The 16,746-nt window shown below is 43.1% G+C and overlaps 2 protein-coding genes across 2 annotated transcripts; both read right to left on the minus strand.

The window, feature by feature from the left end:
- Nucleotides 1-6,740: 6,740 nt before the first annotated feature.
- On the minus strand, nt 6,741-9,176 carry LOC133140532 (multicilin-like). The gene is made up of 5 exons (XM_061260540.1): nt 9,120-9,176; nt 8,910-8,970; nt 8,240-8,526; nt 7,770-7,880; nt 6,741-7,253 (listed from the first exon to the last, which is right to left on the minus strand). The coding sequence occupies exons 1-5, from the start codon at nt 9,174-9,176 to the stop codon at nt 6,825-6,827; spliced, it is 945 nt and encodes a 314-aa protein (XP_061116524.1). The 3' UTR covers nt 6,741-6,824.
- A 3,587-nt stretch (nt 9,177-12,763) lies between these two features.
- On the minus strand, nt 12,764-13,803 carry LOC133140533 (cyclin-O). Its single transcript, XM_061260541.1, has 2 exons — nt 13,520-13,803; nt 12,764-13,216 (listed from the first exon to the last, which is right to left on the minus strand). The coding sequence occupies exons 1-2, from the start codon at nt 13,604-13,606 to the stop codon at nt 12,764-12,766; spliced, it is 540 nt and encodes a 179-aa protein (XP_061116525.1). The 5' UTR covers nt 13,607-13,803.
- Between the last annotated feature and the right edge of the window lie 2,943 nt (nt 13,804-16,746).

The raw sequence follows: 16,746 nt of genomic DNA on the forward strand, positions 1-16,746 counted from the left end.
TTCAAGTTTGCAAATATTTTCGGATAACCCATAAGTAAATAATAAAGCTTAATTTGGGATCTAAATTCGAACGGAGAAAGTCGTAGCTATAGACTATTGCACCTCTGAAAAGGCTATAACTCAATGACTACTAATTGTGCGCTTCATATAACGACAGAAAAACGTTCTTCAAGGGCAATGAATGATGGGACCAAATAGCGCGTTATTACAATGAGGAATTACTGGCGAGATTGCATTTTCCGTTTTTCAAATGTACTAGCCTGTTTGTATTTCAGGGCCATTTACGAAAATGATTTTTTCATTTACAATGAAAGAGTAAAGGACTAATAAAATCAGACGAATTAACACATAAGGATACATAGAATGTTATAATAATAACTCCACACAACCAGTGGAAAATAAAAGAGGCTATGATATAAGAGTAAGATGAGATGTTGTTGCTAAAATTATAAACGAAAATCTTTTTTAAAGGCCTTGTAATCTTACAAAACAGGAATATGCTCAATTCAAAATGAATTATCCAAAGTCAATTCATATTGCCCAAACAGAATTAAATGGGCAAGATTCGATGATGATCCTCTCATAGGTTATGCCAAATTAAACTAATAGAATTAAATTCATTTTATTTAATCATTAAAATGCCATTAACATGCCATTTTGTCGCACGTGGACCTTTGTTAAGTGGATTTGAGATCTGTTGCAGGACTTATACGATCCGTGCTCACCATGCATTACATTACATTACATTATTACATTATTGGCATTTGGCAGACGCTCTTATCCAGAGCGACGTACAACAAAGTGCATACCCATAACCAGGGATAAGTTCGCTGAAAGACCCTAGAGGTAAGTACAATTTCAACTGCTACCTGTACAACAAAGATAAGGACAAGGGCCATGCATGGGAAGGCAGCAGAGAGCAACACATTTATTCACCATCCCCAGCCTACACACACTTTCATGAATTGTATGAATAAATATAATATATTTTTTGTTATGTTCTTCACAATTTATGGGGGAAAAAACTGTCTATATGTTTATCTTTACCTGTAATATGTTTACTATAAGTGCTCATGCTCATGTGATCTGTGCAAATTATTCTTCATAGTTATTCTTCATTAATAATGGCCCGCACTCAAACAGGAACTAACAGCAGTGATGCAGAAATGTACTTTTAATAGAATTTTCTGGAACATTTTGAAATGAATTTTGTGAGAAATATTGCCAGGATGCCTGCATTGATAGTGTTGGTATGTGATTGTTCTGGGTTTACAGCAACTCAAACACACCCCCTGATAAGTGATTATTTACTCTCTGCAACAATGTCACCAATCAGAACCAGGCTAAATAGAGCAAGCCCTGGTTATACAGCCCTTAATGCTGTTCTGCACCTCAACACCAGACTAATGAGTCCTGCCACATAACTTCACTGCCTCAGCCAGTATGTTTCCCAGTATAACCACACCTGTACCTGTCCCAGTGTAACCACACCTGTACCTGTCCCAGTATCACCACACCTGTACCTGTCCCAGTGTAACCACACCTGTACCTGTCCCAGTATAACCACACCTGTACCTGTCCCAGTGTAACCACACCTGTACCTGTCCCAGTATAACCACACCTGTACTTGTCCCAGTGTACGTGCTTTGGTCTTAATCGCTATTGACCATGTCTATGAATGTGAATCACTGCAGCATAAGTGCTCATGTTGGCTGTTCATTAATATTCATGAGTGCAGCATAAGAAAGTTTATAAAAACTGTGAATTTGAAGCATGAATCACAAACCAAATGTAAATAAAACAAGACAAGTGCACAAAGCAGTCCAAATAGGCACTTTTCAGCTGAAAAAAAATGAGTCTGACCTAAACATTTCTGTTTCTTTCCACAATTGGCGAAATCTCCACAGGCGCCTGTGCGTCCGGAAAAGAAATACAGGGTCAAAGGTCACAGGTCATAAGTTCATTTCTAATATATCATGTCACACACAAATTGTAATTTGGTCACCCAGCAGACAAAATACTTTCCTGAAGTGGAGATATGGGTGTTGGGGTGATGATAATGATGGTGGTGTTGGGTTGATGGGGGTAATGATGATGATGGTGGTGTTGGGGTGATAGCGATCATGGTGGTGTTGGGGTGATGATGATGTGGGTGGTGTTGGGTTGATAGTGATCATGGTTGTGTTGGGGTGATGATGATGATGGTGTTGGGGTGATGATGATGTGGGTGGTGTTGGGGTGGTGATGATGGGGTGATGGTGATGATGGTGGTGTTGGGGTTATGATGATGTGGGTGGTGTTGGGGTGATGGTGATGATGATGGTGTTGGGGTGATGGTGGTGTTGGGGTGATGATGGTGGTGTTGGGGTGATGATGATGATGGTGGTGTTGGGGTGATGATGATGATGGTGGTGTTGGGGTGATGATGATGGTGGTGTTGGGGTGATGATGATGATGGTGGTGTTGGGGTGATGGTGATGATGGTGGTGTTGGGGTGATGGTGAATGTGGTGGTGTTGGGGTGATGATGATGATGGTGGTGTTGGGGTGATGGTGAATGTGGTGGTGTTGGGGTGATGATGATGATGGTGGTGTTGGGGTGTTGTTGATGATGGTGGTGTTGGGGTGATGGTGAATGTGGTGGTGTTGGGGTGATGATGATGATGGTGGTGTTGGGGTGATGGTGATGATGATGGTGGTGTTGGGGTGATGTTGATGATGGTGGTGTTGGGGTGATGTTGATGATGGTGGTGTTGGGGTGATGGTGAATGTGGTGGTGTTGGGGTGATGATGATGATGGTGGTGTTGGGGTGATGTTGATGATGGTGGTGTTGGGGTGATGGTGAATGTGGTGGTGTTGGGGTGATGATGATGATGGTGGTGTTGGGGTGATGATGGTGTTGGGGTGATGATAGTGAGGGTCGTGGAATGACTTAAATAAATGACTTAAATAAATCTCTCTCAATTTCTTTTTGGTTAATGTTGGTAGTATACAGGTCATACACTCAGTGATCACTGTATTAGGTAAACCTGTATACCAGCTTGTTAAAGCAAATATTTAATCAGCCAATCATGTGGCAGCAACTAAATGCATAAAAACATAACACTTGGTCAAGAGGTTCCGCTGTATTTCAGACCAAATGTCAGAATGGGAAAGAAATGTGATTTTGACCATGGAATGATTGTTGGTGCCAGACAGGGTGGATTGAGTATCTCAGAAACTGCTGATCTCCTGGGATTTTCACGCACAATAGTCTCCAGAGTTTGCAGAGAATGGTGTGAAAAACAAAAAACGCAGCAATTCTGTGGGTAGAAACAAGTTGTTAATGAGAGAGGTCAGTGGAGAAGGGCCAGACTGGTCAAAGCTGACAGGAACATGACAGTAACTTATATTCACACTTACAATTCAATATCTTCACCTGTACCCCTCTTGCCATAGAACACTGCTGTTGCTTGATTGAACTCATGATCTCATTTATGAGTTATATCTGTTAATTACACTAAAGACATAATCACCTGTGTGGGCTGTGTGTTCTTGTTTTTTTTGTGTTTTTTTTTACTTTAGCCCTAAGCTGTGCTTTTATGGTGTTTCTGAATGAGAATGTCTGTTTCATTTTGTGGCGATTGTGTGAACGTCCAGTAATAAGCACATTTCCTTCCTCCATTTTGTGCACCTTTAACTCCCATTCAGGCCTACAGACCCCAGAGCTGAGGCTGCTGTCAGCGCGACACGCTCCAAACCAGCGGCCCTCAGAGTCACCTGCTCTTATTTACACGGCTGACCTGAGATCAGTCACCTGACTGACGTATCTCTAGAGCTGATCTACAGCGACAGCACGGCAGGGCCGAGAGTCAGACCCCGGGGCTCGCAGCGACACGCTCGGTGTCTCATGGAACACGCCGGAAATAAAGCCACATCAGGCGGCCCTCTCCGCGGTATCGCTCGCATCTTATCTCCTCTCTGACCCAGAGCTTTCTCAAACACGCGCGCTACTCCTGCGGATAAGGTAAACGCTGGCAGGGAGTGAGGCTAGCGTCGTTTTTTTCAATGGCCGAGAGTAAACAGCCGTCGCAGAGGGAGTTTGAACAGGTGCTGAGGAGTCCTGCTGGAGTACCTGTTCACCTCTGGCACTGTTGACCTCAGACAAACTCGCAGATTTCAGAGTGTTTGTTTGGAGGCGAATGGACTGATGCGTGGAAGGTGTAGGTCAATGTTTGAGTGGCTAGCCACTAAGGGAGTGAAAAACACAAAGGACTTTCCCTCGTGCCCACAAATAATCCCCTCTGTCCTGGAGCTGTTCTAATCCCAATGTCTACTCCTTTCCCCACATTGATCATCAAATTCCCATGAAAACTTTTTTTTACAAAAATGACTGAAACATCTTGCACATGCTCACATCACACTAGTGATTGCATATTGACTTAACATTAGAGATCTGATATCAAATTTGCTTAACATCAGATATCGCATGCTGTTAACAGCCAAGGTAAACCACTTAACACCAGAGAGCACAGTCAGCTATCAGAGCATTGTAAAAATATTTGAATATCAGCATGTAATACCATAGAATGAAAGTACAAATGAAAAGCTGAGGTGTAATGTTGTAGGATTTGGCCTTTAACCCCGCGTGTTAAAGGTTAGTTCAGGGTTTTGTTGGTGGAAGATCACATTTCCTTCATGCACACACCTGGCCTCCTGAAAAGAATTCTTCATCAGGGCCATTTCCTGCTGCCTCCCTCTGCCCTGACCGTGCCATGTCACATGAGGCTGAGATCTGAGTGGGTGTGAGAGCATCAACATGGTTGGATTTTCTGTCCACAATAACTACAGCATTGTATAAAAGATGTAGTCTTATGCTTTCATTATGAATTAATGGGCACAACTGAGCTGTTTCTTTCACAAATTAAATATTTTACTAAATATATTATACTTTTATTCAATAATTAATTTGTGTTTTGTTAAATGTGTGACACAATCACTGTTCTACACAGTTCTTCTCAGATATGTTAATCATGTGTGCAGGTATTTGTCTTGGCAGATTGAATCATATGAATGGCTTATGCAGTCACTTTCATTGTGATTTTCTTGTGCAGGTGACAAATAGTGGGCAGTTAGCCTGCTTGCTTACTTGGTTGGAGCTCGCTCTTCAGTTCATTTTTGTAATATCCAGATTATGCTTGAATTGTAATGTAAATATTAACATAATGTAAAATAACATAACATAATGATGAGAACAGTCCATTCAGCCCAGCCAATGCCAGCCTTTTTCCTACCACTAAAGTGTACCTAATGCTTACCTAAGAACAAGATCGTGTCTAGCGCTGTATCAAGCCTGGTCTTCAAAAACCCCCAAGTTTCTGTCTCCACTACATGATCTATTTAACACAGTGACCACTCAAAAATACTTCCTAATGTCTGTGCAGAATTTATCCTTTGCGGATTTACATTTATGCCCCATTGTTCAACTAACAGAGCTCAACCTGAAGGATATTCATGAATTGCATAGTCTACCATCAGAGTCAGAAAGAGCTCTATCTTGCGTCTATTAAATTCACTTAGGGTGCCCAGATGCCCTGTTTTTCCCAGAAAAGTCCTATATTTCAGTCCCCTTTCATGCCTCTGAGGAAATACTGATTTTCTGAGTGTATTATATTGGGTACACAGTCCTCATAGGAATCAGGGCACCCTAATCTCACTACAAACTGCAGACACCATTAAAGCCAAGTCCAATGACATGCATACTAAAGCGCATCTTGTTAGTTCTCCTTCTATCTTTGCTGTGGTGTGAGACATTCATGTGAACAAGAAGTAACTGCCAGAGTGAGAGGTCATGTTTATTTACATTTAACAGCGCTTATCCGGACCACTTCCACAGATTACATTTTTACATGCGACCCATTTATACCTTTACTTAAGGGTGCAACCGCTGTGACCCACCTGAGATGTGGAGAGATACACAGTGCAGTGAAGAGCATCAGCCAGCAAAGAGGATCACAAGTTCATGAGTAAGCCACATTATCGCTGCACGTTTCCCTCATACTAAACCCCTCTCCAAAATCTGTTGATCAATTTAGTGACAAAAGTTTGTATAAATATATTTCATTTTAATTCAAAAGTAAATATTTTATCAATAGCTGAATTTTTTTTACAAAAAAAGACAAGATAAAAACATAAGAAAATAATCATAACAATATTCCACTCCGGATAACAAGAGAACAGTCAACAGCTCCGTGGGAGCGTTTGTTAATGTTGGATTTATAAAATAGAAAACGTTCTTATTGTTCAAAACCATTCTGAAACCATTTCTGTGCTAAACAAGGACACTGACTAACAGGCGTCAGAAAGTAAAAGTCCTGCCGTGTGTTTCTTCCACCCTTGAACTCAGCCAGTTGATTTCACCAACTAGTTCTACCTCCTGGCTGAAGAATTGCGCTAATTTGCAAATCCAGGTGATTGGAACAAAACACTGGGGAGGAATTTTACTTTCTGAACCTGGAGTTTCTACCTCTGTTTAAAATATAGCAATACCGGCGTGACAATGGCAGTCTGTTCATTGCTGTAACACAGTGGAATGAGTCACTGTCACTGAGGCCGGTGTGGGGCAGTGGGAGCTGTAACTGCAGAGCAGACCCACCGCAATAAAGGCCGGTTTAGAGTCCAGCAACAGAGCATCACTGTGACCAATCACGTGTTATGGCTGTGGCTGGTCCCAGCAACATTTGGTTTATACTCTGGGCGGTACTCTGAGGGTGTATACACCTTTTCACTGAGGACAACCACCACAGCCAATAGAGCGTTCCTGAACGTCGGGCGGTTGGGGAGCCCTAGCTGGGGATCCAGCGGAAGCGGCAGCCCCCCTCCGGGGTGCGGGCAGTGAAGGCGTGTCCCTGGGGGAAGGCCAGGGTTCGGATGGTGCAGTGGTCCCTGACGGAGGTCCTGAAGGCCGTGCCTTCCTCCTCCTCCTCCTCGCCCCCCCGCGGGCGCGCGCCTCTCTCCGGCGTGGACGTCAGCAGGCCCTGGAACTTTCCGTGCATCCGGGGGCTGTGCAGCGGAGCTCCGGCCTGCTCCTGCAGGGCGGCCCGGCAGCGCTCCGAAACGTCTCTCAGGATCCGGCTCACCTCCTCCCCCGCGGGCACCTCCTCGCCCTCCGCCTCTGTCTCCGGCCGGCCCTCCAGCCTGCGTCTCTTGGTGGGGCTGGGCAGGGTGGGGAGCCCCCCGGAGAGTGCGGGGGCTCCACCGGGGCTGATCAGCCTCTGGAGGAGAGAACAAGACAGTTACAGTCAAAACACTCTTGGAGTAACAGCGCCATCTGCTGCTGCCTCCCTGAATTACTTTACATGTCTCTGCACAAACCCCTCTGCAGAGTTTACCATCAGAGTCAGAAATAGCACACAGATGGATTAAGGATGCCTGAGGAATAAAGTTATGGTTAGGGTGGCCTAGGGTTGTTACGTTACATTACATTAAATTACAGTCATTTAGCAGACGCTCTTATCCAAAGAAACGTACAATAAAGTGCAAATCATAACCAGGGACAAGTGCACTGAAAACCCCACAGGGAAGTACAGTTCCAAGTGCTAGAATGATCACACAAAACTTTAACCCTTGCAGATTAGTCAGATAAACTGACCAATAATTATTGACCAAGGTTGGGTTAGGATTATGGTTAGGGTTGCCCTTGAGTTAGGGTTATGGTTAGGGTTGTGTTGGGTTAGGGTGATGGTGAGAGTTGTGTTGGGTTATGGTAATAATAATGGCAGGGTACATACACTGAGGACGGAGGCCAGGTGCTTGGCCTGATTGGCCAGCTCTTTCAGGTGCTGGTTCCGCTGCTGGAGAAACCTTGTTTCTTCCTGCTTTTTGTTCAGCGTGAGGCAAAGCTGGAAGAGACAGGAGAGAGACACACTGACGCAGCTGTGCTGGACTATACAGAGGGCTGCAGCACAACCTTCGCAAAAAGAGGCCATCTCTGTAAGGTTAACATTGAATATCCATGTACACATATTTGTATCTGTATCTCTGGAACCATACATTCTGCAATAAAACCAACGGGCCTATTGGTATATCTGTCACTACTGGGTTAAAATGTTGCCGATTGTCTTTACAGTGTTGAAATGTTGCCGATTGTCTTTACAGTGTTAAAATATTGCAGATTGTCTTTACAGTGGTAAGATGTTACAGATTGTCTTTACAGTGTTAAAATGTTGATATTTCTTCATGGAGTTGCTGATTTACCAACCTGGTTGTTGGCATCCAGGGCATCCCCTAATGCCCTCTGGTGGTCCTCAGCCAGATTCCTCCAGAAGAGCTGATCCTGAGACGTGTCCAGAGGCGTGTCCTGGGGCAGGGCCTGGGGCAGGGTCCGGGAGGGTATTTGGGGGGTTTGTGACAGGCTCTCATGAGAAGCCGAGACTGGGAGAGAGGAGATGGGCAGAATAGTGCATCCTGAGAAGTCCGTCAGACTGCAGTCAGAGAGCGGAAGACTGCCACTGGAGCAGGCACTGGAGTCCAGCAGGGAGGGGGATTCTGGGAGAGAGAAAAAATCAACAGTAATATGAATACATTTGAATAATAATGGTTATAATTATCATCGTCATCGTCATCACGAATTGTTGATTATATTTGAATTATATGAAACACTGTCCAAATCATATTTATTTTTGACTTCTGTTTTATTCAGAGCAAACACGACCCAAAAAAACAACATAAGGGGCTGCTTAGAGACCCGCAACTGACAGGGGGTACCCTAAATACTCTTAAATTCTCAACTCCGTGTTACAGACAGGTGTGAAAGCATTGTATAAATAAATACAAATTCATTATAATGATTTAAAAATAACTATAGGCCTATCTCTTTAATGCGTTAAAGCTACTGTTGTCCGAAATCTACGTGTTCATTCGGTGCTTACCCGGGATGAAGCTCACGGCAGAATCTACGAAGTCCTGGATCGCAAACCCTGACCCGTGCATCTGCACAAAAGGAAGAATTCAGAACACAATCCACAATCCAGACACAAAATATATATTTGGTGTCCGTGAAAGTATTTCAAATAAGGACTTTTTCTAAATGACTACGCAAATACTTCGGATCAATGCAAATTAAACTCCTTGATCGCTACCTGAAAGTCATAGCCCCCGTATGGAAATTGAGCATAGCGGCAGGTTTCTAAAGCCATGATTCCTTCAACCATGGAATCCTTGAAGAAGAATGGGGCTTGTTTTATCCGTTTCGTGTTTGACAATGACCCTTAAACAAGGGCTCGCGTATTTTAGCCTTACAGCAGCGAACCTGGATGCATGCCTGTCATCCCATAGGTCCAACGCACGAGCCAACCACATTCCTGCACACTGTTGTGAAAACCGGTAAAATATTAACCAACGCCCATCGCGCATACTTTTATTCAATCATGCTATCCTGAAACCGACAGATTACCGCATAATAACAAGAACAGCCGAAATTAATATGTGTTCGTGACACTCAGCGACCCAAATTACCTCGTGTTAAGTTGAACAATGGGGCTGTGATCCCCTTGTTCCACTACATTTTGCAGTTAAAAGGCTGGCTGTTACTATGACAATGACTACACACGTGTTCAGATGCTTCAAGGAAACTGTTGTAAATTGACTGTTTGCTCAACAATGGTCTCCATTCAATAGGCCGACTCCTTACATTATGGTGTATATATACGCATTATTCAATCCACGAGGGATACTTGGAACTACCAACAAGGAAACGTTATATTACAAAATTATATTACATGATTGATATCCCGTATATGACTGAAGCCAAGTAAGAGGCTCCACATCGGTGTGTGTTGTCATTAGGCTCCGCTCCGCAGTGCAGATGTACCACTAATGTACCCGTTGGTGACTAAGATTAGCGCTGGCGCCAGGGTGTTTGCTAATACCATACAGTCTATTGCTAATACGCGTGCGTACGGTCTACCTGATGGTCAGTGGAGTCAGTGTCGCGCCTCAGCAGTGAAGTGCAATCGCCCAGGTCCTGCCATGCAATTGTTGCAAAGGCTGCGGGACAGAAAACACAAGTCATCAAAGTTTCTAAACATCACATCTTCAGTAAAAGAGCATTGGCCTGTTGAAGTATAGGCTACATTGGCTAACAAGGGAAATTATACAACTGACTGAATTATATAAAATAATATTGTTCGTATGCATCGAGCATCCCTTCTTACCTTCGTCAACGATGCTAATATTCTCCTCAATATAGATGGGAACCGGAACATTGTTCTTTGCGTTCTTTGCTGACTCCTGAAATGTTGCGACATTCAGTCAGCTGTTTTAGATAATCGAACAGTGAATGTTTCGGTATTACACACAGTCCGGGACCTTACCTACCTGTTTTTCACAGTATCTGCCAAGTTTCTTATCTTCCGTCCGGGAGTGACATTTCCCAATCCTATTGGGGCAAATTCTCCCAAATACTTTCCTTTCATTATGCATGTCAGATGCAGAGTTACACTGAGCATTTATGAGCGACGCTGTAGTCTAATAAACGTGGTATGACTGAAAGGATCACATAAGAGAAGCTATATATTCTATATTCAAGTAGTGGCCAGAGTAATGGTGCAATGTTATGTTTTCCCGTCCAATCATAACCGTTTGTAGGAAGTCTCGAGGGCAGAGCAGCGTCCCTGGAGATGATGCGGGTGCGAGAACAGAGAAATATGAGCGCGAGAGGTGGCGCCTTGCAGCGGGCAGTGTGTGCCAACCGCAGGCGCTAAATCCGAATCATATTGGCGGTCCACTTGGGACCACCGGACCCCGCTGCGCTGAATTATGCAGTGCAGAGACGCAAACACAGTTTTGCGCCGTTCCGACCCTAACGGCGCCAGTTCAACAATTTACCGTTGATCTTACAGAAATGCTCACCATCAAAATTAGGTAGGTCAAACAAGTTTAAACATATAATAAACATTCATTATAGACATAATTAGCTATACTCATATTAACAGAGAGTAAAATAAATTAACAGTTTATTTCCTTTCTCTTTGCTTAATTTGATTTCTTAATTTGAAATCTTACTAGCTTATATGACAGTGCTGGTTTTGGACTGGACCCACCAAACTCTTAATTGTACATTATATATTCTGGGAAAATAAAGTACTTATGGCTGAAGACAGGCAATTATAATTGTTTGATCAATTAGTTTATAATTACCAAGAACGGATATGTGTTCTGTAATCATACTCACAACTGTCCCTTGGAAATGTTTGTGTTCCGGGGTTTTACGAACAGGCGTGAATTATACTCATAAACCTTTTATTTGAAGGAACGTGTACGCGGTCATTAGAGCAACTTTATATTACTTTGCTCGGACCTTTTACCCAGTTCTCCAGGCTGATAGTGAAGTGTCCGATTTAAGCCAAAGAACTCAATGGTGCAATTATATATTCATTTTTTTACTATATCATTAACAATATGATGTAAATGATATTATCCATTAGCACTGATTCCGTGGTATGTTCAATTTATCCCAGAGTAACAGCTGTTAGTTAGACCAACAGAGCCGATTGCCTTCTCTCCACAGACAGAAAGATCTGCGTATAGTTTAACCATCAATCCAAATGTGTAGGAATAACTCAGTGTGAAGATAAGTGTTTTACCTGTCTCCATAAGGAATTCATCGTGTCTGTGTGAGGTACATTTTAAATGTTGCAGTGCAGTTACCTGCCCAACAATGGTTTCCGGAATATTCCTGGAAATATGGTTGGCCTAAATGTTCCTAAAATGCACCATTTATCTAGTTCCCTGCGTCCATTGGGTATTATTCTGTTTTATTTCAGTTTAAAAAGACTTTTAATTGCCGTTGTTCATTCCTGTTCATTTTATTGTTCAACAAATCGCCCATTTGAGTTTGTCAAATGGGAATCTAACGGTTGGGTGGCTGCACTATCGTGTGCAGGCTGAAGCTAATTAATGTGACTGTACTTTGATAATTTAATGTGATGGTAGCAGTAGTTTAGCACAGTAGTTCAGTGGAGGAACTTGTTGATTCATAGTTTAATGTGATGGTAGTAGTAGCTTAACACAGTAGTTCAGTGATAGTATTTGTAGTTTCATAGTTTAATGTGATGAATGGGTGGATCCAACAGTTATACTGCTGCACAACAGAAGACCTTTTACAGATCAATTATTCAAAATGTAAATAATAATACTAATAATAATAAATCCTTTCATTCATTTGAACCTGAGCATTTATTTCTGTCAGCACATTCACTACATATTTACATTCAGTCATTGCTCACTACAGTCAGTCTACTTCGTGCGTAACAAGGAAAAATTCAAAATGGCTGGGACTCCAGTCAGTCTAATGAGAGACAAATAAACATTACTACAAACATAAATTCTCCCACTTAAATCACAGACATGAGGGACAATAAATAAGACACATTTATGTCATTAATACTTATGAGGACAGTGCATTACTGGTACAAAACATTAGTGAGGTGCAGTTATACAGTACATGCATGTGCACACATGTACACGTCATACATGCATGTGCACACACAGGGGCGCCAGCAGGGATTTTGGGCCCCATCTCACATTGGGCCTCATCTCTGCACGCCACCCCTGAACATCCCGTTCTAATTGGCCTTTGCCAACCAGGTCCCTTGAAATCGTCCAAAGCTGAACCCACCCCCCACCCCCCCATACAGCGCCCCCTGTTCACACACATACATGCAGCCAAGTGCAGAGCTGAGCTGCAGTGGAAACGTTTGTCCTGCGGGGGGCGACGCGGAGTTCACAGTTCCGCCATGGTGCGCAGAACCTCCTGGTTCAAGGAGACCAGCAGCCGCAGATTGCGAGTGCAGCGTCCCTCTTCCTCGTCCTCCTCTTCCTCCCCAGCCTCGGCCGTGGGGGCCACCCCCAGCAGACGCTCCGCCAGTCTCACGGCGCAGGCAGCCAGCACCGACGGGCGGTAACGGTTGAACGCATAGTCCGCCAGGCTGAGCTCGCAGATTCTCCGCGCCAGGCTCCAGCACCTGACTGCGTCGCTGTGCCCCGGTCCCCCGGAGCTGTTTTGTGCCAGTCTGTGCTGGGTGAAGTAGTGGAGAAAGAAGGCCATCGTTGGCGTGGCCAGGCGGAAGCTCAGCCGGGTTAAGACGATGCGCTCCAGGTTGCATAGCTGATCTTTGGCGAAGGCGTCGCAGCACAGCGCCAGAAGCTGGGAGATCCGGGGGGAAAAGACCTCGACCTGAGAGACAACAGAGCTGCTCACAATGTGTCCCACACCACGACTGCATTCAATCAACCTCCAACTGTAACTAGCTACTCAATAAATGAAACTTAATAAAAGGTTAAATTACTTCCACTGATCTGAAAAATAGTGGCATTTCGAAAGAAAGAAAAATGTTTGTGTAGAACTTCTTCAAAAATCCATGACTGCGTTAAAAAACATTTTTCATTACAAAAAACACATAAATCATTATAATAAACATGGATATTTCACAAAAACGCATACCCAACATTACAACCCACCATTACAAGGGCCACGCACCTGTTTACTGGCGATCAGGAGCGATGTAACCCCCAGTAGCTGAAAACAGTCTGCCGCGACCGGCGTGGTGGACAGAAAGCGGTCCATGATGTTAACGGCGAGACAGCAGGACTCGAAGGACAGTTTGAAATGTCTGTGGACTGGAATGAGCCAACTCACCAGTCTGCAGCGCGCTTCTGCTGTGACCTGTGGAAACAGTAAGTTAAGTTTTCCGTCGCCGAAAGAGGAGCGCCTTAATATTCTGCAACGGTACGTATCCTAAATGACTATAGCTGGTACATCTTACCTGAGGTTGACGAGCCAGACAGTTAACAGGGAGGTAGTTCTCTTCGTTGAGTTTTTGAATGTTATAGCAGCTCTCTCCATAATCCCTGAAATTCTGCCAGTCTGACAGTAGCCTGCATGGAGTCAGTGTGTCTGCTGCCGGGTTGCTACTGGGTGTGAAGTCCGGAGATGAATTGGAAGAGGGAGTTAACAATTCTTCCTCAAAACCAGAATCGCTTAACCTGCACTCAATCTTCTGCTTGCGGTATCTGAGACATCGGGGCCTTTTCACAGGAGCGCAAATAATTTTACTGTTCATTGCTAACGTGACATGTCTGTCATCCGGAGTAACATCGTCTTTTCCGGGAGAGACGCAGTCTTCTCTCTTCCTTTTAAAAGTTGCAGACTTTCTCGTCTCTGTAGCATCATCCCCGCAGGTAAACGCGACCATTTCAAATAAGTGACAGTGGCACGGGACTGTCACTCTCCGTTTGCTTCTTGTCTCTCAGTTTGCAGAATCGTTGAAGTTCCCACCTGCGTTCTGCCAACATCGTTCTAAAATCTCATTGGCTGTAATAGGAGCTTTCTCAGGTGACGTTGTCGGATTGAGGGTTTCCCGGGTTTAACAGCGCCCATAGCAGATTCATTCCGGGCGTTTGATTACTCACACAGCATGTTCTGCGTGTCAACTGGTTGTCACAGCAACAGGGAGGGGAGGAGTTTTTTCTCGGAAGGGGGGTATATGTACACTCCAAAGTATTAGCTATTGGATAGAACTTGTTGTTTTATGACATTGCATTACATATGCACAATTGATGGGTAAGGCAAACATAACAAGATTAGATTCGTAAATAAGATTTAGACGAGGATAGATGTCCGGGATCCTAAAAGTATTCGTTTCATCAACTCAAACTATGACCTTTAAGTCAAATGCATTTGAAACAGATTAGGGACCCCCCTTTTCTCAATGCGGGAGGGAAGCGGGAGCTAGTGGCGCGCAATGTCGAGGGAAGGAGAGTCTCCCTAGGGACGCCATCTAGCACCTCTGATTCGGATGTTTGCCTGAACAATACCGCCTGCCCGCTCATTAACGGAAACCGTTAGACCGGAGGGTTGTCCTTCAACTGCTGAAACAAAGTGAGGTGTAATTAATGCTTTAGAAACTCTACGTCTGCGCCCCAGCTGTCAACCATGCCTCGAGACCAAGAATCTCTTGATCTTCCTGTTTGCCACCCATAGACTCGACTTTTTAGCATTATAAACATCTGCAAACTAAACAAAATAATAATTTGAGCTTGTTTTCTTTCGTGTTTCATGTGAGCATAGTATTGATCGTGAATTCGAACAATGTTTGTGTTTGCAAGTTTGTCCGATTTACGCAATTTAGGGGCTCAAAAAGGACGTGTTAACATCGAATGCACTTTTCGTTACGACTTTTGTGCTACTTCCAACACAATTATTTTCTCAAAATAGCCTACTGTATGTTGTCCTTAACTAGACATAATTAAAAATGGCATCGTTATGTGCTGTTTTTAACACACCTGTTTTGAGAGTATGATTTCTTCGAGCGTATTAATACGCATTTTTTTTTTAATCATTAAAATGTTTCCATTTTCCTGAGGGTATTTTACCCAGAAAAAAACACATTAAATATATTTTGCAATATAAACTATAAAAATGCTAATAAAAGTTTGTTTAATTTAATAAGTAACTATTATATATATATATATATATATATATATATATATATATATATATATATATATATATATTTATTTATTTATTTATTTATTTTTTACCACGCAATAAATAGTACATGTTCAAGGTGAGAGCTCAACAACTATGTCGTGCTCAGGAAATAAAATATTTACTATTATTTATTTCATAACAATTGCATCAGCTGTCAATTACGGGTCAATGTGCTCAGGTTTCTTACACAACACAAAAATGCTGAAAAGTGTTCTTATCTGGATACTTCATATTGTTGTATTGTCAACTCAATCAAATTAAATTATGCATTTTTACTACAAAAATGTTGTTACAAATAATCGCCGCACCTGAACTTCTTGGTCACAACTACTGTCTGTTCCGGCCCCACGGAGGTGGAATGACCTTCCTGTGGATGTCAGAATAGCAGAGTCTGACCACTTTCAAACGCAGACTGACGGCTCATCTCTTCAGGCTGCACCTTTCCCTCCCTACCACACCACCATGATTAGCCTTGTATATGCCATAGATTATAATGGCACTTATATATAGTTACATATAGATATTGTTGTATTGTTGTACTTGGGGTATTTTAGCTGCCAATAGTGGTATGCTTGTTCATAAACTGTATTCTTCAAGGGTTCCAATTGTATCTGTATGGTCACGCTAGGACTCTGAACCGTACTGTCCTCTATGGTCCTCTTCACACTCCTGTGTGTTCCTCTGTTCAATCCTCACTTTGTTGTACGTTGCTCTGGATAAGAGCGTCTGCTAAATGCTTTGAAATGTAATGTAATGTAATGTAATGTAATGTAATGTAATGTAATGACCTACTGATTTGTCTCACAATAATATACCTATCCAGCCTGGGTGCACAACTCTGGTCCTGGAGGGCCGATCTATGTGCTGGTTTTTGTTCCAACCAGTTACCTTAATTTTAGTTTTGTGACTGCTCTATAAACTACACTGGTTCACTCCTGTCCTGGAACCGTAAAATCTTTAGGATACACCTGCAGTCTGTGACTGTAGCTGGTGCTTATACACATATCAGATTTAGACATGATTGAGCTAATAAAATAATTAAGAGCAGAAGTTGCAGCAAAATCCTGAAACAAATCGACCCTTGCTGTGCACCCTTGCTCTATAGTATGATAAAAATAACTATAGCGCCCCCTGAACCTGACATCTGTCTTTTTGCAGGACAGGGGCATTTAGAACTGAATTTCCCTTAAAATGTGAACTGTAGACTACTTGTA

This window comes from Conger conger, chromosome 11, assembly GCF_963514075.1.
Source record: "Conger conger chromosome 11, fConCon1.1, whole genome shotgun sequence".
NCBI classification, from domain to species: domain Eukaryota; kingdom Metazoa; phylum Chordata; class Actinopteri; order Anguilliformes; family Congridae; genus Conger; species Conger conger.

Bases quoted from the DNA above. Each gene is read 5' to 3' on its own strand.
- LOC133140532 (XM_061260540.1), bottom strand. From the start codon at position 9,176: ATGGCTTTAGAAACCTGCCGCTATGCTCAATTTCCATACGGGGGCTAT. The intron at 8,971-9,119 runs GTAGCGATCAAG...CCTTTTGTGCAG, and splicing joins ACGGGGGCTATGACTTTCAG to ATGCACGGGTCAGGGTTTGC. The intron at 8,527-8,909 runs GTAAGCACCGAA...TCTCTCTCCCAG, and splicing joins TGCCGTGAGCTTCATCCCGG to AATCCCCCTCCCTGCTGGAC.
- LOC133140533 (XM_061260541.1), bottom strand. From the start codon at position 13,606: ATGGACCGCTTTCTGTCCACCACGCCGGTCGCGGCAGACTGTTTTCAG. The intron at 13,217-13,519 runs GTGCGTGGCCCT...GTTGTCTCTCAG, and splicing joins TCCTGATCGCCAGTAAACAG to GTCGAGGTCTTTTCCCCCCG.